This window comes from Equus caballus, chromosome 3, assembly GCF_041296265.1.
Source record: "Equus caballus isolate H_3958 breed thoroughbred chromosome 3, TB-T2T, whole genome shotgun sequence".
Classification (NCBI taxonomy): domain Eukaryota; kingdom Metazoa; phylum Chordata; class Mammalia; order Perissodactyla; family Equidae; genus Equus; species Equus caballus.
This window is the reverse complement of record NC_091686.1, coordinates 72,664,268-72,689,122: the sequence shown is the minus strand read 5'-3', so window position 1 is coordinate 72,689,122 and position 24,855 is coordinate 72,664,268. Positions and strand designations below refer to the sequence as shown.

The following is a 24,855-nucleotide window of genomic DNA, read 5'->3' as shown; positions in this document are numbered from 1 at the left end:
TTAAAGAAAATTTACGAACTATGGGTACAGCTTTAAACAATGTAAGTATTAAATTTTGTCTTTGTGAGAATATCTAGGGTCCCATTATTGAATTTCATATTCTGATAGACTCTACTTTCATTTCTGTAAATAGATCTACAGAAATTTACTTCTATATTTGCATGAAAATCCATGAATCAACTTATAGTATTACATTTGGCTACAGATAAAACTCTAAGAAGGAGTTAGAGCCAGAAAAAAAGCTTACTTCATAGCTGTATGCATAATAATAGTCATATTTAATTAAGTATACTGCAAAATTTGGAATCTGGTTTCCATGTATCCTCTCCTATGCAGTTAAGCATTATAAATGCAACATTAGCATATAAATCAAAGAACATACAATTCTAACTGGGAGATTTCATTCTAAATAATATTTATTTCATTTATTCTAATGTATAGATAACATAATTAAAGCAAATAATCCAGTTCCAGGCACCTAGAACAACTCATAATACATAGCCTGTTGAATGAAAGTGCATCTTATTTAAAATTTATTAAATCATTTTCAGTAAGACAATCATAAATATAGCACATTTTATCTTCATAAGTTTTGAGATATGTTCCCCCAGTTCCTGATCCACCTCAAAAAAATTTTTTTGAGAAAATGTAAATTGATGCTTAAATCTTATCTCTGGCTTACAAATACTGGAAATAGTACCTAGCTCAGCTTATTCAAGTTGGATACCAAGGTAAGATTATAGTACCAGTTAGCTTTACTACGTCTCTTGATAATAAACTGTAACTCTACGTCAGCTGTCCAAATTTCCAACTAATGGAGGGTCTTGAGAGAGTCAGGAAGAATAGATCTCCACAACAGATATACACCCCACTACTAAAAAATCAATTCAATGTCCATAAGTTTGTGAATGAGGAACTTCTCGACAAATAAGCTATATCTTCCATGTTGTCATGGTTTAGTTATAAGTAATGTTTAATGTTCTTTAAAAAGGTTTTGTCAGCTAAGCCAGACCCATGGCCTAGTGGTTAAGTTCTGCATGCTCAGCCCTGGCACCCTGGGTTCAGTTCCTGGGCATGGACCTACACCAGTCAGTGGTGGCCATGCTGTGCTGGAGACCCACATACAAAATAGAGGAAGATTGGCACAGATGTCAGCTCAAGGCAATCTTCCTCAACCAGAAAAATGGAAAGCTGTTACCAGCAAGAGATTGATGGCAGGTGACCAGCTAACTGAATTGAAATAAGGAAAAATGAATGGTTTTGCCAATTTTGAAGAAGTAGTAAACACTAAGTTCTTGCTGCTCTTGTTGGATAAGGAGATAAAGAACACAAGAGCAGTCCTAAGCAAGAAGCAGTTGCCCAAAAAAAGATGAGTCATGAAAAGCAAGGGATCTAAGTCTGTATTTTCCTCTAAAGAAGCCATATTTCTTGAGTTAAATTTACTGAAAATGTGAAAAGGTGAAGGTGTTTGTCTCAGATATTATATCTGATAATATCTCAAGTACCCAATCACAATATCCCATAAGTTAATATGTTCTTAAAAGTGATATGATATATAAGCAATGAAGAAAATGAATTGATCTTTCCTCTACCTTACTAATAGCAGAAATGGCAGCTAATACCACCTAAAGCAAAAAAACTTTGAGATAGGAAATAAAAGTATAATCAGGGACTAGTAACCACCAAGGAGAAAGATGATTTATGGAAGGATGAGTGATAAGAGGGAGAGGAAGATAGGTAATAAGGTCATAATGGGGCAGGAAATGCCTCATTGACTTAGTAGTGAAGAGAGCTAAGATGATATCATTGGCATAGTTTCTAGGCAGTGTCTATGATAGTATGTCAAACCCAATCCTTAACAGATCTCCATAATTTATTCAGGTCTACACATATGACTGAAACCATGAGTTCAGTGTGAAATTGTGTATGAAAGTATCAGTAAGCTCAGTATGGGAGTAACATAACTGACATGAGTTTTAATCTAGTTTTAAAATTTTTATTAAGAGAAAGCTGTAGATTCTTACTTTGTATAGTGTATCTTATTTGACACTGTCACATTGCACTAAAGGTCTCATGCATTTTAGGTTCTTCTCCTTGTTCAAGATTATTTGGCTGATTATGAAAAGAAGCAGTGCAGAGGATATACAAGAATCTGTCAATGAGTGTAAGGAGTGACACAAGACTTGAGGCAGTTATTTGACACCTTGTAGATCTAACGATTAGCCAGACTGTCTTCCCCTTTTTGCTTACAATAGTATCTAGACACACCCTACATTGTTTTGTTTCTATTTTTAGGAGTTAATTCTTGCTGACTTGCTCTATTTTATCTCACCTGTTTGGATGTATGTTAAAAATTGTTTGACATTCTAGTATCTAAGTTAGTATTTTTTAGATAGTATGAAGAATTTTTCAAACGTTTCCTTGGTAGTTTTTAAAATCATGTAATTTTAAAGTTGCATTAGTCATTCTATATATTATATTCTAGGATAAATAAAACAAGACCTGGAAGAGATTTGATAAGTTTCAACAGTATAAAATTTCTTGTATTCAGTCATTTTCAACCTACAAAACAGGCAATTTCATATAGTTCCCACTAGTAGATCATGCTATTGTATATTTTCTATAGTTATATTTTAAATTAATTTATTTTTATTTGGTATAAAATACCTAAGATGTGAGTTGCTCTCTTCACCCAATGTTAATGTCATGTAAATTGCCTCAAAATAGCCTGTTTTCAAATTTTGAGCATTAATAAGCGATTAATCATAAAATCTTAAAAACTTTGCAAAATAATTTAAAGATGAGTCAATACATTTTAAATACTGACAGCTATAGGGAATCAGTTGAGAGTCAGAGTTTAGTCATATACACTATTGGGAGAAAATATAATGTATAGAATCCAAAACAGCAAACGCAAACATCTCCGATTTGTCTTTGAATTGGCTTTTGAACCTGAATTCTGAATATGAATGATCCTGAAATGTTAAGGTTTCAAATGCTTCATAATAAGTAATAAAGCCATACAATGATTATATGATTCGAGAATATGAAAACTTCCTTGCCATTTATCCCTGAATATCTACCCACCAACCTAACACACCCAACCCCACAGTATTTCAAACACACAACATCCTTTTTAAAGACTACTGCAAATAACTGCTTAAAGCAACACAAACTTACCTTCTTGTTCAAGATACTGATTTCCATGCTGTCTTCCTACATTTGCTGAATAATATTAAGAGGTCCTATTTAGCTCTTCATAAGGCTTCTTTAAGCACAGTGGGAAACCTTTTCAGTATTTAATGTTTTCAAAATCCAGTTCACACACGACTAGAGGGACCCACAATTAAAGACACACAACTATGTACCAGGGGGATTTGGGGAGAAAAAGAAAAAGAAAAAAAAAAAAGATTGGCGACAGTTGTTAGCTTAGGTGCCTATCTTTAAAAAAAAAAAGCATTTAACAAATTTGGCTTTCATTTATCTACAGATAAAATTAGGCTGTCAAGTGTTATCTGTTTTTAAAAAAAAGCTGGCAGTTATCACTACCAGCATTATCATCAAATCCACTAATTATAAAGTAAATGAAGTGAATTAGAAAAACTATTTGGAAAAAAGTACAAAAACTTTACCTCATGCTTATCGCATTTATAATCCACATCCATTTGTTTGTTTAGTTGCTTATCATGCCTCTTCCTTTAGATTGTAAATGCCATAAAAGTTGAGAATGTTTGTTTTATTCATATATGTATCTATGTGTGTATTTGTTTATATGCATGTGATATGTGTATGTATACACATGTCATACACAGTCATGCACCACATAACAAGATTTTGGTCAATGATGGACCGCATATACAATGGTGGTCCCATAAGATGAGTACTGTGTAGCCTAGATGTGTAACAGACTATATCATCTAGGTTTCTGTAAGCATACTCTGTCATGTTCCTATAATGATGAAATCGCCTAATGATGCATTTCTTAGAACGTACCCCCATTGTTAAGCGACATGACTGTATATACGCACAACACATATTGTGCATATATACCCTGTATGTAGATATGTACATATAGTATGTGTGTGTATAGTGTGCTACTAGTACACTATAAGCTAGAATAATAAGCATTTGTTGAATTAACAAATAAATGAAACTGTAAAATCTAGTCTATAAGCATTTATCTGATGCTTTCATCTCTTCTACAATAAATTCTCATCAGCACCACAACATAAGTTTACTTGGAATGAATTCTTTCCACTGTTCAGCTTTTTATTTACCTCCTGAATTACTGTATCTCACATATCTCATAGGCCTTCTTGAATAGATCTGTAATGAAAAATAAACTTGAAATTTTCATTTACGCTTAACCTTTCCTCTTGTCTCAATATCTGTTGTTTGGTTTTATGCATGTTATCGTAAGTCAACACAGAAATGTTGAGAGTCTACAATGGGCCAGGGAATGTGAGGGAATGTGTTCGGCACCGGGAACATACAGAGCTCTCTGCTTAACTGGGGAGAGTTAATTGTAAACAAATAATTAACCTTAGAGAGAAGTGCCAACAGAATTATATAAAATGTGTTATGTAATTTTGAATAGAAAGGCTGTGCTTCACGAATAATTAAGATATAAGATGTGAAGGTAGAAAAAAAATTTCACAGTTACTTTGATTAGAATCTTGAAGGAAGACTATGGGGTCTCGCTGAACATGAGAAGGAATGTTCACTGGAGGCAGAGGAAACAACACGTACATTAGGTGGTCTCCCTGCTACTCTGTTCATTTAGTTCTGCAACTGCACCCAGAAGACGGCATAATCTCCAAACTACTCTGGTCCACCCAAATGGTTCTAAATTGTGAATGTTATAATTTCTTCCTCTTGTTTAAATTTTTACTCACTCTCATAATAAAGTTCAGGGATTTTAATCTGGTATGAAAGGCCGTTCATAGTCTGACTGATAACTTGGTTTCATCTGATAATTTCCAACATCTATTTGTGAGTGTGTCTCAAGTCTTACAACCTTTGCAAGGGCTGTGTTCTCTCAGTGCAAAGTACCTCCTTCCTTCTCTTCCCACTAATTCTTACTTGTTTTTTAAGACTAAACTCAATCATTATATATTCAGAGAAGCTTTTATGAGATTGACTGAGCACTCCCACAGCACCCTGTTTATTCTTCTTTTTTTACATTTGTCAGATTTGTCATCAGGGTGTGATTTATTGATTTGCCTCTTGCCACTAAGGTCTCTACTTGCCAGCAACTATATCTCTTATCTCTGCTTCACTTGTGGAGGGCACCAGAAATGAGGACTAGTGGGAAAAAATCTACGACCTGGGGTAATGTAAATGTTTCTCTAGTGCCTTAAGAAAGTTAAAGTTCTCCATATGAACTAGCTGTTAACTCTTTTGAAATGACAGAATTTAAGTATTCAAAAAGACTTTAAGGCTATCTACAGAAGTATTTTAAAAAATATCTTTGACCATGACTCACAGTACGAAATGTTCTGCATCACAGCATGGTGCACACACATAATCACATACAATCATGCGCCGCATAACAACTGACCGCAATATGGCTGGAACTGAGTGAAGGTGAGGTTGGAAAGATCAGAGAAGTAGTAGGGAAAGACTAGAGATGATTTTGTACGCCAAGATAAGACTTTGGATTTTATTCTAACTGTGCTGAAATGGTATTTTAAGGTTTGTGCAAGACAGCAACATAATCTGACGAATATTTCAATAAGATCACTCTGATTGTTGTATACAGAAGAGACTGAATGCGGTCAATTACGGAAACAGTGATTCCAGTTAGCAGATAATGCAGTACATATCTAGAACAATAGTTCCACAATATAATACTTACAGGTACTACCTGTGATACAGTAAAAATATAAGAAAATTAGTATCAAATATTGTTTCATTATTATTTAATACAACAAAGAAAAAACCAAAATGAATAATACCAAAATAAGCCAAACAATAAGTCAAATAGCTCCATGCTTATTTACAAAAATAATTTCAAGTCTCATTAATAGTGACAACCCACTCCCCATTTATTTTAATGTAAACTAAAAAACATTTGACAGATAAAAGAAGAGAAGTCTTGAGAAGTGAGTAACCTGTTCAGACAAATGAGCGCAAAGCTGGATCTGGAACACATTTAAAGCTCATGCTAGCATTCTCCACGACACCACAATGAGAAAGACAGAACTTTTGCTAAGAAGCTTTGGCACATCTAATTCATTCACTCTTTGAGACTAGATCCCTTGGACGAAATATCTTTACTAATTAATTCAATGAACTACTGCCTAACCTTATCTTATCTCCATGGCACAATCTATATTTTTAAAAATTATTTTATTCAGGTCATAGTGGCTTATAAATTGTGTAAATTTCAGGTGTACATTATTATACTTCAGTTTCTCTGTAGACTTTTCTTTACAAAATATCTGTGCTCAAAATAATACTGATCTGGAATCCAATTGGAAAGGATACTTAAAATGCTCAGAACTATACACTCTGGATCAAAGCTGATGAGGCCTCAGTATAGAAATTTCATATGTGTTGACACTGTCAGAGTGGAAAAGTGTGTGAGTGGAAATGATGCCATAAGTTGGGAAGAGGGGAACCAGGCTGATAGAAAAGCTATACAGCAGAATTCTAGAAAAATGAGAATGATAGAACTTCAAGCTCTTTGCTAATTCTTTAAAACTGAAATTGTTAGCATACCATATTTACATGAACGTTGGTTAAATATAAAAGTGAGTTTTTCCTACTGCACATTTTGTCTTATTCTTTCCTTATCTTGGTAAATAAGAAATATCTTTTCTCATATTTAATAAGTGTATATAATATGCTATATCATGCTATCGTGAAAGGATCCATGGGGAAAGCTTTATGCATGAAATGGACAGCTTTCCTCAGGCTCTTGCTGTTATTTGAGAGTAAAGTAGGGAAGGCAAGAACACTCATTTAAGTGTCAGAGTCTAAAGGCTTAAAGTATTTTATTTAATTGAAGACAAAATCAAATGACTGTATAATTATAATTATCACAAAATCATGATTAAGTTTGAAACATTACTCAGTGCAGAACATGTGGGAAATTGGTGTCTGTAGAGAGGTCAAGAACTTCTTTGAGAGGCAAGGTTAGACTAAGCAGGAGTTTGAATGAAATCACTTTCATCAAATATCAGTTATTCATTTCTGAGTCTGTAAAACAATAGCCTGAAATTACCTAAATATAAACATATATACAAATTTCCTTACCTTAAATTCATTAATTGATCAATTATTTTGGAGTTCAATTATGACAAATGTCACACAGAATCTACATTTTGTTAATTTAATAATCTTTTAGATATGAATATTTTAATTTTCATAATTTCATTCATATGATATATACAATAATCCCATTGCTACCATACTTTCTCTTATTTAGCATTAAAGAAATGAAAACTTTAATAGACTCTCCTTTTGCATTTACATTTCAAGTTTTCCCAGAATATACTTCAATGAGCAACATAAGACAAAAATTTATACCCAGCTATTGATCATACTAAAGAAATTAAATGAACTGTATTAAATACTTCATTCTTTGAAGCATAGGTTTTTCTAAATTTTAGATATAATATAGTTAATATATTACTGCATATCATTTCTATTATTTAGAAAGAAAGGACTACATTGGCCCCTTTTGTTTAAAAAAATTCTTACATTTAAAAACAACAAAATAAAACTTTAACACAAAATACAAGAACACACATGAAAAACTCTCATTTTTTAAAGCACTCTCCACCAGCCAATGTCTCTCCTGGATGTCTCAGGACTTGTAAACCTTTGTCCTCGTTGATAACTCACTGAGAAAAGCTGAGTACTTACGCGTACATCGTGGACCCAGGACTAGGGCAGCTTCTATTCAGTCACCATCTGATTTACATCAGCCAGGTAGAGCTGCAAGGCTGGAAAATAATGAGAATCACTTGCGACAAAAAGAAAACAAGTCTGACGGGTTTAGTGACTGAGGCTTGCAGCCTGCATATAACCTGGTAAGAACATGATCAATTTTGCGCCAGCCGGTTCCACACGGTGAAGTAATTGTCAATGCCTTCACAAGGAAGCTCCAAGCAGTGGAGGCATACGACACACAGATGTTGATGACTCAGAAGGCCACACTTTTCTGGTTGGGGAGATATGATCAGCATTGAGGTGTGGCTCCAGTTTGTTTAAAGCAACAACAACAACAAAACATTAGAGAACATTGATGGCACTTCTTACTTCTTCATTAGAATAGCATGTCTCCTCTCTTTGAGGGACCCATGAAGTGTGATGGTGTGGAAAAGACCTGGGCTATGGGCCAGGGTGCTTGTCTCTTCCACCATGGTGGTGTGACCAGCGGCAAGCTGCTTAGCTCATTGGGACTTATTTTTCTCATAAGTAAAATGGCAGGACTGTATTAGCTTTTTCTAATACTGTCCATTTTAGCTCTAAAGATAACAGACTTTATTGAAAGAATTTATTTACCCCAAAAAAGGCAAAAAATAAAGTTAAAAAAACACTCTCCTTTTCCCCTTTCTCATCATTAGGAATAGCTTAGCTCATCTCAGTGTATGTGAAGTCCCCATTATATATAGTCACTTTAGATAATTGTATTTATCTACAGAGATTTTGGCCTGAATACATGAACTTCTAATGAAGATCGGTAAAGTTGCAGGATGGATATTACAAATTTAAGGGCTACTTTTAGAGGCTCAGAGCCAGGAGATATTAAAGAAAGAAAAGCCATAAACATGCATATTTGTTGTTCATGCAGAATACCTCTATCTAAAATACTATAAATACAATATGAATCTATATTATATTATAATTTTCATTATAAAATGCTAAGGCGTTAATATAGAATATATTTGTCAAGACATTTTAAAAATGGAAAAACTGAGGCAGATTGTCATTTTGTATAATCCTCAACAATATGACAAAAAGACAATATAATTTTGAGAAGAAATAAAAATTTCTGAATAAGTAGTTCACAAAACTTTTATAACAATTTAGCAAAAATAACTTTGTTCTTTGGGGATTCAATTTTTTCAAAAGAAAAAATTGTAAAAATCCAACAAATAATGTGCAAGAAAAATTATATTAATTTTAGTATATGCTTGTAACTCTTTATTATTATTTTCTATATAGTAGTACTTATGTTAGGGAATTAATGTGCAAATATGCTTTTTAAATGGTTTTAATATTAACATTAAAATATATCTCATAACAAATTTTCTCATAATAATTATTTGTTAAAATTCATAAAAATATTCTCAGCTCTTTGTATTAGTAAATAATAATATAGTAGAAAATAAACTCTGTGGCTTAAGTGGAGAAAATTATTCTACACAAGAAGCATGTCCAGGTAAGTACAAGAACCAGCTTTGAGGGTTCCAGAATAAGACACATGGTATCTAAGTATTTCTTCCCTTAGTTAAGAAAATCAGCATTTTCATGTTAAATCATAGAATTGGGAGGAAATATTAAGAGATACAGGAATATTTAAACAGTCAAAGATTGTATTAGAAGCTATCTTATTTTTAGAAGCTCAAAAATAGAGATTCATCTGTCTGCCTCAGGACGTTTCTTAATAAGCCATTCTCTCAAATTATCTTCTGTTTGGTTTTGAAGGTTCTGCTTTTTCTTTGTTTTTTCTTTTCCCCCTTCTTCTGCTTTCAGTGAATATTTAAAAATAAATAACTCATTTCTATTCTCTGAGGTAATGTCTTTACGATGATGGGATTGTCGTACATCAGGCTCCTAGGTGAGATGCCTGAGTTCAGTTTCTGGTGCTGTCATTAACTAACACTGTGAACCTGGGAACGTTCTTAACATTTCTACTTGTTTCTCCCTCTGTAAAATGAGAATAACACTTGTACCTAGTTTAAATGAGATAATAAATGTAAAGGGCTAAAAATAGTGTCCAGCCCATAATGAAGCCCTCGAAAATCATAGATACTTTATTCTCTATCAATTTTTTTTCTAGGATTGGCACTATATTGCTAATTGTTTTCAATAAATTTCAAAAGTGGTATTTTCCAAACTCTCCTGTCTATATGGCTCTCTTTTCAGCAACATATTATCTTGAGTTCTTTGCTTTAATTGTAATAAAGACATTGATGTATTAAGTTCTAATGGTAGAATATGAAGATTTTTAAACAAATGTTCTTTATAAGGCTGAATAACTCCACCAGCTAATTCTGAGGGTTGGCAGACATTAGCAATTTTTACTGTAGAAGTGAAATTTTACTACACGTGAATTTTATTTCATTGGCTTTCAACACCCTCAGCAGACATTGCCTCATGTGGGCAGGCACCATAGTGGTTTCTACTGCTGCACTGTTGATTGATTGATCATCAAAGACAATGAGTGTACAATGGAAAATATCAATGGGGAAAAGTCAACACCAGGACATCAAAGGGAAAGGTAAGATAGTCCCAAATTTATCATGTTTCTTCAGTGTCTAAATCAAAAGAAAGCAATAGAAAAAGATAACTTTTGAATAGACTCTATAAAAGGATTGTGTACATTTCCCTATAATTGCAGATTTTATTACAAATTAACTATATTTTATGAGCTTAATAAATGAGTCATCAGCAAAGAAATAATTTAACCTTGTACTTATTAATGGTCTAAGGTTTGAGGGTTGGACTTAAGTTATACCTTGTACTCATAAGGCAATCAGTGTACTACCTTTCCACTGAAGAAAGATGGTAAGGGTACTTAGTGAAGGATCTCACCCTCCCAAGAGTGAGTACTCAAAGGGTGATAACAGCGAAGGAAGGAGCCACCCTCAAAGGAGATGAGCTACATGGATAAGAATGGATATATCATTAGCCTAAGGAAAAGGAAACCAAACTGAATGAACTTCCTCTAATATGTTAAAGAATTAATAGATATTGTTTGTTCAGAAAACTAAGGCAACAAAAACTGGGAACACTCACCATTAAGATCAACTCATCTCCATGGATTATTTCCATGTGCTCATTAAATTATGAAACTGAGGAGACCAAAGCATAGTATATTTGTATTTTTTTTAATCTTAAAGTATAGATCTTGGAGTTGTTCAAGCCAATAATTTTTTTCTTAGATCCTAATTGTTCCCTTTGGAAAACTTTTATTTTTTAGAAAAATATATATTTCACATATAAGAGAAAGAGATCACATTTAAATTATGAATATAAATAGCTTAATTACTTGATTATAACCATCTTCAAAGTTGTAGACATATTCAATTATGTCGTTCAAATATAAAATACTAAAATAGTGTCCCTGCTGATAAATATCTGTAACGGTGGCGAAAACAATTTGTCAGTTTTGAGCAGTACAGTCAGGCTTCAGGAATCTACTAATGCGGCACTCTTTGGATGGTCACCTCCTGGTTTTGGAAGTTTCTATTTTCCAATGATGTAATAGCAGAATCAAGTAAACATCAAAGATGAAGAAATATCAATTTTTTATATTGATCCTAGAAATTTTCAAATCCACAAAATTTTACCAAATTTCAGCTTTCATTCTTCATAATAAAGCATTCTCTATATTTAAAATACTGCTACTTATTTTACAAGAAATTATAAAATATATTTCTGCATTCTTATGTGTAGAATCCACCTTTTTATACTTTGTGATCCATCTATCATCTACCTAAATGTTGCAAACAGCAGATATGCAAGTGGTCATATTGAAGCCAATTGACTAATATCAGTAGCACTGAGAATCTGTTTCTTTCATTCTTTGAGTGATCTTATCAGAAAATATTTTATCTATAAAATTGTTTAATTCTTGGAAAAAAAATTAGTAGGTTCCATTGTATAGAATTCTACATCAACTTCAAGTCAAATTTTTGGAAATTCTTTTGTTATACTTTCAGTATATCTACAGTTGACAGATTATCTTAATGATACTTTCAACTCTGGTTCTTTACGAAGAATAGGTCTTATAGATAATTGGCTTAATGACATCTGTGTTAACTTTTTTCAGATGGTTGAGGAAGTCTAAGAATGTATGTTCCTGGAGTTGTATGGTATAGTCTGTATCTGTTGATTGACTAACACTTGTCATCTTAAAAAAAAGCCCAAAAAAACAAACTTGAGTCTGATCTCCAACTTGAAAAGCAGCTTGAATGCTAAATGGTAGGGTAGTCTGTAAGGTAGGTGGGTAGGTAGGTAGATAGATCTATAGAAAACCAGATAGATAAAGATAGATAATTTCAGGGTTTGGACTAAGTCCAGGGTCCATGTATATGTTTCAGTTGTATTTACTGAAATTTCTAAAAAATTTGTTTCTATGTATGTGTGTGCATTTTTCTAAGAAAAAGTTTATCATTTTCATCAGATTCACCATAGGTTCTATGAAATAAGACACACTAAGGGACAAATTAAAATAGCAAAAACTTCTTAATACTAAAGTTTCTTCCACCAAAAGAACCTGTCCTAAAAAATTGTCCTCTGGGCATAGTGATAGCATCAAAACCAAATGGCAAAATCACAGATGGTCGATCATATTATTCCAAAGAGTGATATAAGGGAGGGTTTCTCTTTGCCTTTATGGAAAGAGTGTATGTGTTTCTCCATCATCAGAAAGATTTGATAATTAACACCCTGGATCATTGGAATGGCCAATGTACAAGGAATGGCCATACTCCTGAATAGCAACAAAAATAAACCCTCATACTGAAAAGCTTTCTGGATAGTATGTTTGACATCATCATGCAAAAGTATGAAAGGCATAGCTCATGACTGTGGGTGACATTGCATTGCTTCTACATTGATTTCCTTACATCAAACTGATGAACTGGGAACTCCACATCTAGGTTTTGCTTCATTTCCTAACAAGATGTACCTAGTTGTCCAGGAATATTCTTCCTCAAGAACTTATGCATTTCCTGAACTAAAGGAGTCATCGTTGCCTTTCATTCTCCTTGTTGGTGTTTATTCTGCCTTAGGGCCGTGGTATGTTTTCAAGTCATTTTCTACCTGTGCACCATTAATTGTCACAAGGTTATCTGGCAGCTTGCTGGGCCATAAGTAGAAGTTTCATTCTGAGCATTGCCAAAATGCTTTTGCCTGATTGAATCTGCTTCTTTCCTGGAGAGAGGTGTTTTTAACCTTTATTAGTAGCGCAATGCTATTGACTTGGTCATCTACAATAGTTTCTTACTTAAGAACACGATGAGGTTACTAGTTGGAAATGGAGCAGCTGAAATCATTTCATCTAGGGAAGTAGGAAAGTCAGCAAAGGTGTGGGATGAACCATAGGAAATAATCACAGGAAGCCTATAGCACTGATCCAGTACATCCTAAGATTTCTTCACCAGACGTGAACTGACACAATCTTTTATAGGCACATAGCTAGATTACTTTTTAGAATAGACAGAGTTAACTGTTGAGAAAGAAAATCTGTAAGAATGCCAGAAATGTGCAAAAAATAAAAAAATCCTTTGTCCTTCTATAATCTCCTTTCTAGGATGAGGGGTGGAAAGAAACATGATCAGGAAGTTAGGGGCCTTGGTGACAGAACTGACTGGCACCTCATAGTTATGTATCTACACAATGTGGATAACATCTCTAGATCTCATAGATAGAAGGAAGGATGAATGAGGAGAGAGATAGAGAGAGAGAATTTCAGAGTTTGGACTAGATCCAGGCTCCACGTATATGTTTCAGTTGGATTTACTGAAATTACCATAAAATTTGTATGTATGTGTGTGCATTTTTCTAAGGAAAGGTTTATTGTTTCCATGAGATTCACCATAGGTTCTATGACATAAGACACATTAAGAACTATTGAAACAGATGATCTTTGAGGTCCTATTGATTGATCATATCCTATTAATATATGTGTTGGAGCCAATCCAGCACTAATCTAATGCTCTGAAAGTTCTTATTTGCTTGACAGTTTGTTCTTCTCTGGAAGGCTCAGGAGAAAGTGCATAGGAAAGGTGATGTGGAAAAAAGTTGTTTCCAAGTTTTCAGGAGAGTCTTGATAATGCATATACCTTTGTACTATGTTTTCTTTCTTTCTTTCTTCTTTTCTTTTCTCTTTCTTTCCTTTTTCTTTCTTTCTATACATGCAATTGTACTATCTTGTGTGGATAAAAATTAATGTTCTAAATGCTAGATTAAAAAGCAAGAGGAGGAGAATCAGGAAGAGAAGAGAGAAGAGAAAAAGGAGAAGACAGAGAAGGAGAAGCAGAAAAAGAAAGACAAGCAAGAGAAGGAAGAACAGGGCTAAAAGGAAAGGAAAAGCAGGAGAAGAAGAAAAAGTCCTGTTTAGACTACAACAGATACATTCTCTTGGTCACATATTTAAGTTTTCACAAGATCCTTAATGAGGAGACAGTGAAAATTTATGTTAAGATTTTATCATATATCTTATATGGTTGTACTTTTTAATTTTTAAATTATGGAATAGTTATATCTGTATAGTTCTTATTCCAAAATATGTGCTCATCCAAATAATCAAACCTTTTTGTCATCTTTAGAAATTCTCAAATTAAGAATTCTTTTAGAAATTAGACTCAAACTTTCATTTATTCATGCATACAGTCCTTAAACAATATTTATTAAGCACTTACTATGTGCCAAACAATGTGCTAATTTCTGAGCACACTGTAGCAAACAAGGTTAATTTTTGTTTGTAAAGACTTTGCAATTGAACAAGAAGACAAATGTGAAGCAAATACTCAGAGTAAAGCATGCTGTGATAGCTAAAGTACAGGGTGCTACAGGAACATTCCTGACTACTACAATGAAGATTCCAGGACTCAAAGAAGCCAAACGAACATTTTCTGTCAGCAAATCTTCACATACGGTTTTATTTCATTCTTTATTTGAATTAGGTTAATTTAAGTATTACTGACCTTGCATTTCATATCGTTCCTAGTGGGATAGTCTTTAATCTCTGTAAAAGCCTTGTGAGACAGATATGAATATGAATCTGTAGGATCATATCTAGTTTATTCACTTTCGTAATTTGTCAGACTAATTCCTAGCCTCAATTTAATGATTAGGAAGGAAGGATGGGAGAGAAGTATGAAGGAATTTTTATCCAATGCTTTGCTTTATAAATTAGGTACTAAAAGAGCTGAAGGATTCACAAGAGGTTCTGGAAACAGAAGTCCAGTTTTCAAGTGTCAAACCATATTTATGGCTTCACATTATGTGTTGTTCCCCCAACATTCTTTCCGCTCATGATTATTTAACTTCCTTTTAGGTATTACAGTTCCTTAGACTCAAGAGTTTCAATAAGTATTGATAACTGTGATAATTAAAATTTATCGCTTTATTTCAAATTTTAACTCTCTGATATCTAAGATAAAACAGGTTTGATTTCAATTTTTTTCCCCTAAAATCTTATGTTGGGGGGAGGGGAGGTGTCACAATGAAATTTCATGTTTTTGCTAGCAATTTTCACTCCATACAGAGAATAAATTTAGAAAGATATGGTGATCAGGTTAAGAAATATTTGATCCTTTCACTCTTCAATAAATAATATGAATTAAGAAATTTCTCCTAAATTGAATACTTGCAGTTGAATTTCACAAAATAGGTATACAACTGTGTCATTTACTTCCAGAATTGTTGGTTTTTTCAAATGTGGATTAAATGTGTTCCAATATTTTCCAAGTGATGTGTATAAGGACACCATCGTGTCTCATTCACATTTTCATGTTATTTGTTTCTTGGGTAACTTCTCTAAAAGTTTGCTGTGTAACTTTAACTAATAACTTATATTAAGTGTTTAGATGACCTTATCTCACCCACTCATAAACTAATAGACTTTAGTGGAATGCTATAATTTTCATGGGAAGTGTAGTTTCAAATTATATTAAGAAAATTTTCTGAGTCTAAGTTTAGTCTAGGGCTATTAAGGCAATATTGGAAGTAAAACTTGAGAGAGTAACTGGGATATTCTCAAAATTGAATTTTACTCAATTTTTTTCTTATTTAAAAGAACATTTCTATGGAAGGATGTGGTCTGAGACATTCAATGTGGGAACGAAGGCAGAATTAGGGAAATACTTATCTCTATTATCATTTATTGAGTGAAATCATCAATATCATGTTGATATTTAGAGAGCTCAGTTTTCACAGTTTGGTATGCCAAGATTCATTGCCCTAAGCTGTGTAGATTTCAGAAGGCAACGTGATTGGTCCTTCTGACTTCTTGACATAGTTCTGTTGATTGTGTTTAAAATAACATCTAGGAAATAATTCCAGCGCTCAGAAATTTCAAAGAATTTCTCCCAAAAGCAAGCTTTGATTTTGCCAATTTATGTTCAATTATTGACATTTAGAGTGTATGTAGATTAGTCTGTTTCAATGTCTTCAAAGAAACGGTCTCAGATTCCATGGGCTGGATGAGGCACAAGGTCATCAGCAGAGATGTGGGGAAAAACTACAGAACTTATTGTACACATTTTTCTAAATCTAAAGAATATTAAGAAAGAGGCAAAGCATTACTATTGTTTAATACTTTGATTAAATTGGAATCTTCATTCAGCCTTGGATGTTAGGTCATATGTCACATATGGCATCCTAAATACCTTGAGGAAAGACTAGGGATTCAACTGACAGTGGCACTTGACATTTGTTGGATTGCTTTCATCATATTTTGATGTATTGCAATTTATATTTATTTGTTTAAGTGAGTTATTTATGAATAAAATTATCTGGTGTTAGCTAAACTCTCCTCACAAAATGGGAAAGGTTGAGTACAAATAATAAGCAAACAAACAGAAGTTTGACCTATTTGGAAGTATTCACTCTTTCAGTGAAGCATGGCAGAAAGTGCAAGCTTTTTCTTCTAACACCTTTAAATAATAAAATTAGTCCAGCCTCCTTCTAAAATATAATTAAACATTAAAGATATGACTAACGTCTCCTTGGATTAATACCCACTCTAACAGTCTCTTCTGTCTCCCCATACCACTCAAAGTTAACCACTGCCATCATTTTGGTGTAACACTCCCAAATGAGAAAGCATGAACTATGAATATGCTCTACTAACATTTCCCAGTGTACACCTTTTTAAAAACTGTTAGGTGTTTCTCATTTGGAATCAAGCAGACTGAGATATTCCCTTCTTTATCAAATGATATTGGATCTGAGTAATGCAGATCTAATCTACTTTACATTCTTCAGTATTAGCTATATCTCAGGATCTTTGACTGAAAGATAAAATATGTCAAACTGATCAGCACACCATAAGCTCCTAGACAGGAGTTAATCCAAAAGACTATTTTGTGACGCAAATACTAAATAAGCATTTATCTTTTCATGATTTTTAAATTGAAGGAAGTCCTTTAAAACCTCAAGTAGGGCATTCCGATACTAGATCCCCTGGATTTTTTTTTCAAAACAAATTTCTCTTTCGTGAATTAATCCATTCTCATGACTTTGTAGGAACTCCTTTATTAAGAAAACTCCTAAATCTGTATCCCCACTTTACTCCCTCACTGAAGTTGTAGTCCTATAGATGTCTACTAAGTTTTTGTTTCATTATCTTACCATGACTGCATTCAATCATATATTTAAAAAAATATTTTCTTGACCACATACTATGTGCCAGGCACTGTGCCTATTACATTGTAAAGGCTAAAATGGTAAATATGACACCACCCTTCTCTCAGAGAATTTTACAGTCTAGTCAAGTATCTCAAACTCAACAAATCTTTGTGCATCTAAGCTTCTCTGTTTTTGTCAGTGGCACCACCCAACGTCCCAACCACCTACACTCAAAATTTGAAAAGTATCTTTGACTCAGTCTTCAATTTCATTTTCTTTTTCCAGCCAATGATTTTGATAATTAGTCTTTCAAATTGTTTCTTTGGTCCATATGTTCCTTCCTCTTCCTAGCCTAGCTTAAACTATTATAACAGCTTTCTATCTAAACTCCGTGACTCTTGTTCTTTTCTCCTTCTAATTCACCTTCATGCTCATTAAAGACTAATTGTCCATAAACATTGCTTTCATCATGTGACTATAAAAAAACTTTTAATGGCTCCCTATTTTCTACGTCATCAAGAATATGCTCAGTGAAATTCAAAATCCCCTAAGAATCAAATTCATCCCAACTTTATTTCCCATGCTACATAGCATCATGAACTTAAATATAATTAAGCTTTCTCAGGCTTAAAATATCTTATATTTATTCTGACTTTGTAATTTGTTTACTATTATCACATCTTCCTTCCCATCAGAGTGTTCTCTCTATTCTTTTCTCTCATTTAAATATCACACCTTGTAAAAGCCCAACCCAATTACCACCTCCTTAATGAAATCTCTGACAGTTTAAGATAGCAGTTTAAAGTGCAGTTCGTGAGTACAGACTGCTTTGATTCAAATTCTTGTTCTGCCACTGACTTTGTGACTTTAGTTAAGTCACTTAATTTCCCTGTGCCTCATTTTCTTCCTCTGTAAAAGAAAGATGAAAATACCATCTATCTTTTAGAAGAGTTATGAGTAGTAATGAAATAATGAATGTAGATGGCTTGGAACAGTAACAAGAGTAATCGCTCAATAAACATTACATGATCATCATCAATAGTTTAGTAGTAGTCATATATTATTCTGGAACTCTTATCTTATCCTCTATTAGACTTCTCTAGCACTTATAATCTGTGACACATAATTTAGCCCTTAATGATGTGCAGTTTTGTGTTATTTGCTGCTGTCTTATGTATTCTAGTTTCATCTCTTCTGTCACATTGAAAATCCTAAGGACCAAAAACTGGATCTTTTGCTTCTGAGACGTCTTCTAGTGTCTGATATAGATCCCCAGTAGGTGGCCAATTAACACTCACTGGCTGATTTGTCTTATTCCATTCCAAACTATAATTCACTTTTACCTTTCACATAACTTCTGGAAGTTGGAACTGTGATTCTTTCCCTCTTTTTTACACTGATCTTGGAAGTAAAAAAAAAAATTTCTATGTATAAAAATTGTATTGTTAGCTTTCCAGAACTCTTTAAGAACTCTTCATCTTCCTTAGCTACTAAGAAGGAATCTTATAATGAATTATACTTAAGAGAAAAGTGGGATACCCATTCCCTCTCAATACTTTCCTTCAGTTTTTGGTGGCTGATTTAGGTTTTGCAGTGGCTTATATCTGATTCATAAGTGGCTTATAATCTTTACTGATAACTGGATAAAAGAGACTGACTCTAGTATGGAATAACTGGGAACTTCATTGCTGCTCTAAAGCAATGGCGCACCAAGGTGGAGTGATGGGTTGTAGAAACCGTCTATTCTGCATGCAGGAAATGAGGGTGCATTGTCTGTAAAGAATTTTAAAACAAAAGGAAACTGACTAAAGTTGGTGTGGTTATTATTGTCACCATGCATCAGCAATTCTAAACAACATCATTGATAAACTATTCCTCCCCACTGGGAGTGGACTACTCCCACTAATGCTCCACTCCCGCCCTACCTCCTACATCATGCTCTAAAGTTATCCTTGTGAGCGTTAGATTTTTCCTGGTCAATACTGGGGAGTCTGAGAAATTTTAGTGAAGCTTATTTTCATCCAAAATTTTTACTAAGTCGCACAGTAAAAATACATTTTATATCACAGCACAGTACACACATAGATACATATATATATTTCATAAAACAGTCATCTTTACTACTAGTGGGTAATGACACTGCTTTTGAAAAGTCTTTCTCTAATTTGCTTCTTAGTTGTCGAAATTAGAACTACCAAGAAACTGTTCTAGAATGAGTTTAGTTCCCTTGGGGTCCTGTGAACTACATATAATTCGAAGTTGGAGCTAAACTAGACTTCCGATATTGAGGGGTGAGAATAGAAATTGATTTATTTTCATCAGCCTCTACTCTTCTAGGCATAGACAACAGAGATAACAGTACATGAAAGCCAATGTCCAGGGCGAGGGGTGAGTATCACCAAAAGATTCCCCACCCTTGCTCTTTGGAGTTTCTATTCCCAAGTATGGCCCTGACCTGAGTACCTTCTTTTAATTTCCCCCCAACCCTACTCCCCATCTAAAAACATGCTTATTATTTTCATTAAACTCTGGTCAATTTCTAATTCTATTCCAAATTCACATAACAATGAAGTTCAATAATCTCCATCCCTTCTTAAACCATGTGTTTGTTTCATTCATCTCCAGTGAGTGTACTAATTCCTTCGCTATCTCTCTATCTATGCATGATTCAAGTATTTCTCGCTGGAGGAGTTCCTTTATGCCTGTAGTTCATGAATGAAGCCTGTCGTGGTACGATGTTGACTGGTCAGGATTTCCTCATGAAAGCTATAGTTAGATGCCTGATTAACAGCCAGTCGAGAAGTTTATGCTTAATGACGCATCTCAAATATTAAAAATTATTCTCTCTTATCTACCCTTTGGTTTAGGATAGAGACCAGTTGTAAATAGGGATTTAATCATCATTATACAATTTCCAGAAATTTATTATAAATCACTAAAATTTTATCAAGTATACTTAGTAAAGATTTAAAAGAGGATGATTTATTTTTAGTTCTACATGAATAACCGTTCAGTTATTTTGTATCAAGTGAGAAGATGACAAACCTGTTTCAATAGGGATTGCAGGGGCTGGGTATATATTAATATGCATACTTTTTCTACTAGCTAGTATTAACGTAGGTTATCATTTCCTCTGAGCCATGGTTTTTCTCATTATTAAAATGAGGGATTTAAATATTATTTGACAATTTTCTGTATGGTCACGATAATATGATATGGCAGGAAATTGTAAAAGGACATTTAACTACTAACTATAAAGGCTGGTAGGTAAAAATACTATGTCTACATAGAAAATGCAAGCTAATTAAGAGGGAAACTACTAAACTCATTAAAGATTTCAAAATGATTTGATTCAAAAAGTAAATATACCAAACTTAACTTTATCAATATTAGCCAACTGTTAATAATAATAAAATCATTTTTTCAACAAAAGAAAAAGTTATACAATACAACTAGTAATAACCTTAAGAAATGTTCAAGACTTATGTAGAGAAAATTATATATATTTTAAAAAGAAGAAAAATATTGCAAAGATATGCGCAGAAATATTACAAAAGAAAGAGGCACATTTATATGAGGCTAAGATGATTTTTGTACGTGAAACCTGGCAACATACATTTATTGAATAAATGTAATATGTTTTTAAATGTGAAAATTCATTTTAGGTTTGATGGTGGAGAAGGGGAGGAGCAGAGAAGAGAAAAAAGACAATGGGCAGAAAACAATTAAAAAAATGAAAGAAAGCAAGTGAGAGAAGGAACTTAGGACATTCTGAGGATTAGAGTGTTCAAATGTTCCTTTAGGTATAAACTTCATAATATCCTCAGATCATGACTTTTCAAATGCTTTTTATCTCTAATTTCTCAGAGACTCCGGTTTAGCAATGTTACCCAAATAATCGCAATATTTCCCCCATTTTTTCTTTTATAAAACAGATACAGTACCAGCAACTAGGACAGTACTATTTGGAAAATTAAAGTTCCAAATTTCATTTTCAGCATCGAATCTTCCCACCTCTGATTTCATGCCTCAAAACATTAACTTAGTAAAGTTGGTCCCTCCTAGTGGACTGAGGGAGTGCGTGAAAGTGTCAGAGATCCCCGGCTTAGGACTGTGGAACTGCTGTAACATTGCAATTCAACATTTCACAGTCAAGATCAAGGATTTCACATCTCAGAAAGTGGAGGTCTGGAGAAAATAAATAGCAGTATAGTAAAAAGAATATTCAACTGGGAAACCAGACTCCAATTCCAGAATTACACACATACTAACCTTGTATGTTATCTACTCCTCTCTGGGCCTCTATTTCCATTTCTGCTAAAAGAAAGTTTAGACTACAACATCTCTGAGGTCTTTTTCTATTCTAACATAATTATACTTCCATGATTTTAATCACGTGATCTATGACACACCTAAGACTATTTGTAGTAGGGTCAAACAAAGTTCTGATCATCAGAATATATATATACTGTTAGAGATACTCAGTGTGCTTGTGGAAATGATTGTGTTAAATGCTTGCAGCTGGGAGATGAATGTTAATTAAAACAAAATAAAACAAAAAATACCACCTAGAGCACTAGCATTATGCTTTTTAAAGCTTCTGATCTGCACAATCATTAGATGCATAATCACCATGTTAAGTATGTGATGGACTGAGTCACTGAATGAAAAAAGAACATAACATTTTTCTTGTGGGCTTATATATTTTTAAAATCTAGTTTCAAGGCTAATAAACCCCCTATATTCTCCCTTGCAGAGAATTAAACCAGAAGTACTCAGACATTTTGGTCTCATGACCACTTCATACCCTTAAAAATTATTGAGGACCCTAAACAGCTATGGTTTACATGGGCCTTCTATAGTAAGAGCTATAAAGTATTTGTTTATTAATTTAAAATAGAAATGATAAATGATTTAAAAAATAACATTTTTATTTTTTAAAAATTGTATTTTCAAAACATTTTGAATCCTATTTTGTGTCTATCTATCTGCTTTTGAGTTCACTGTATTGCAATGTGTTGTTTTCATTGAAGTGTTTCAGGAAAATTCTGTCTCACACAGAGATGTAGTTGGAAAGAAGGAGGACTATTTTGATAGCCTTTTCAAATAATTGTAGATATTTGATTCTACACCAAAACAGGAAAACTGGTAGATTTTAGAAGTTAATTGCTGCAGTGTAGAATGTGAAACCATATCAATGAAATTTTTGTACTTCATTATGTAAAAAATCCATCAGTCTCTGTCACACTTTGAGGGCGTCTTTTAATGTGTATGAGTCTGTAATATCACGCATTGGCTAATTACAAAGTATTGGTTCACTTAGTTCACATAGTCATGCAGATGTCCCTAGTGTTGACACATTTCATTACACAGTATCAAAAAGCCATATTCCGTAATATCAGCACCAACCTCACTATAAAACTCTTTAAGTATTGGGAAGCTGTCAAATTTACAGGAGATTATACAAGTTTTTCAAAATTCTAATTTTTACTTGAAAGTTTGAATTTTATCACAAACAAAGAACTATTGGTTGTTTTCTTTGAAGTGACAGGCTCACTTCATTAATTTTTAATAAATTGTCTACCAAAAAACTAAGTCTAAATAACCGTAACTTGTCTATCAGTTGCTCTTTCGAGTAAAAATGGTGCTATACATTAAATAGTCGCTATTTCAACTCAGATGTCCAAGAACTTTCCTCAAGACAACCAGTGTACTTCAGTATGCAGCCAAGGTGTTTATGCATTCTTTTCATGTTGTCACCTAGCATATTTGGAAAGATCTGTACTCAATGGTCAAGATTTAATGAAATTAACAATTTTTACTGCTTCATCAAGAACATTCTTAAGTGAAACTGGAATTCTTTTTTTCTGGAGTGCTTGAAAGTAAAAAATATAACGACTCCTGGTGCAGTTTGGTGCCACTGCCATGATTCACACTAAGGTGCCAGCAGTTTTAACCATCACTGCTTCTACTTCATTGGCTCAAATGTCCACACACTGAAACCACAAATGGGGTCAGCAGCCCGTGAGAGTCTCAGGGAGCCCCAGGAATCCATGATACACAATTTGAGAAGCAATGAATTAAACTTTTCAAACAAATGCCATTATAAATCTCTGAAGACATTTTTTAATTGACTGGAAGTATATTTCTAAGCAATAAATTGAAATGCCTAATTGTTCACCTTAAGGTCTAAGTAGACAAAATAAAATTTGAACAGAACAGATTTAAAATGTAAGCACAAGAAGTAGATTAAAAAAATATCATGCCACAGGAAACTATAACAGGGCATAAAGAGAAAAACAAATGAATTTAAGAATATTCATTAATCCTTTTAACCATTGTTTTCCATACCTTATAGCTTATAGTCTTGAAGTAGTTCCATCATTAGATAGCATCTACTTTGTCTGGTAGCCGTTGGAAATGGTCCTAGAATGAAACTGGAATCTTTCCTCCGAGATCCAAAATAGATGAAAGGCAATGCATAGTCAACCTCCTTCTCCCAGGACTTAACACTTTAAATCTGAGGCAGGCGTGAGCCACGGTTTCAAAAGGGTTCTTGCCAATCTGAAGCTAGTCACGTGCCATATTTCTTTAGCCAATCATAGGGCCATGCTAAAAACAACAGCTTGTCAACTGAAGCATTTCCTAAGACACCTATTATCACCATTATCATTATCCCTGGCTCTTTTCCAGAGAGCTCTGAGGACATCCCATCAGGTCTTACAGCTTCAATATGTAAAACACTACGCTCACTCATTACAAGGGTTATGCAGTTTGACCAAAGCCTCATAGTAACTCAGAAGTGAAAATATCGATGAAAGAACATGGATATGGGATCCTTATTTCAAGAAATATCTTTTTTCTCTTTCGTATTACTTTATTCTGCTGCAGAAAATGAATAGGAAATATCCTCTACAGAAATAATTTTTAGAGGATTCTTTACTAGTACATAAAATGGCTTTGTGATTATTAAATATCTGCCAATGAAACATTACAGCATGGAGCTAATATTTATTCAGTTCCTACTATTGCAAGACATGCTTTTAGGCACTAAAGATTTGAAGGATTGAGCAGACATTATTATTACATAAATTAAATTATTCACAGTACCTTTAGTGTTTGACTGAAACATCTAAACCAAAAGGTTATTGAGCAAATACTCCCCCAAAATAATTTGTAGCTACAGTTTGGCTTTAAATTATTACTAATTAACAAATGAGACATGTTCAAACTACTATGCACTATGCTGTCAGTGAGCCTTTGGCAGTAGTAGATTGTATCTAATACTTGAAATGTGAATCAACTCAGAGTTATATG

The 24,855-nt window shown here is 33.5% G+C and overlaps 1 protein-coding gene across 2 annotated transcripts in view; it reads right to left on the bottom strand.

Annotated features, from left to right (window-relative positions):
- Positions 1 to 24,071, bottom strand: part of TMPRSS11F (transmembrane serine protease 11F) — a 98,775-nt gene extending 74,704 nt beyond the window's left edge. Inside the window, exons 1-2 of one of the 2 annotated variants that reach the window (XM_070262397.1) lie at positions 23,890 to 24,071; positions 7,873 to 7,952 (exon numbers count right to left, since the gene is read on the bottom strand). In XM_070262397.1, the coding sequence (XP_070118498.1) occupies positions 7,873 to 7,880 (8 nt within the window). In that variant the 5' untranslated portion in view covers positions 7,881 to 7,952; positions 23,890 to 24,071. Of the gene's footprint in view, positions 1 to 7,872; positions 7,976 to 23,889 lie in introns of those variants that run through there. The other variant, XM_023638028.2, reaches the window with a different exon arrangement.
- Between the last annotated feature and the right edge of the window lie 784 nt (positions 24,072 to 24,855).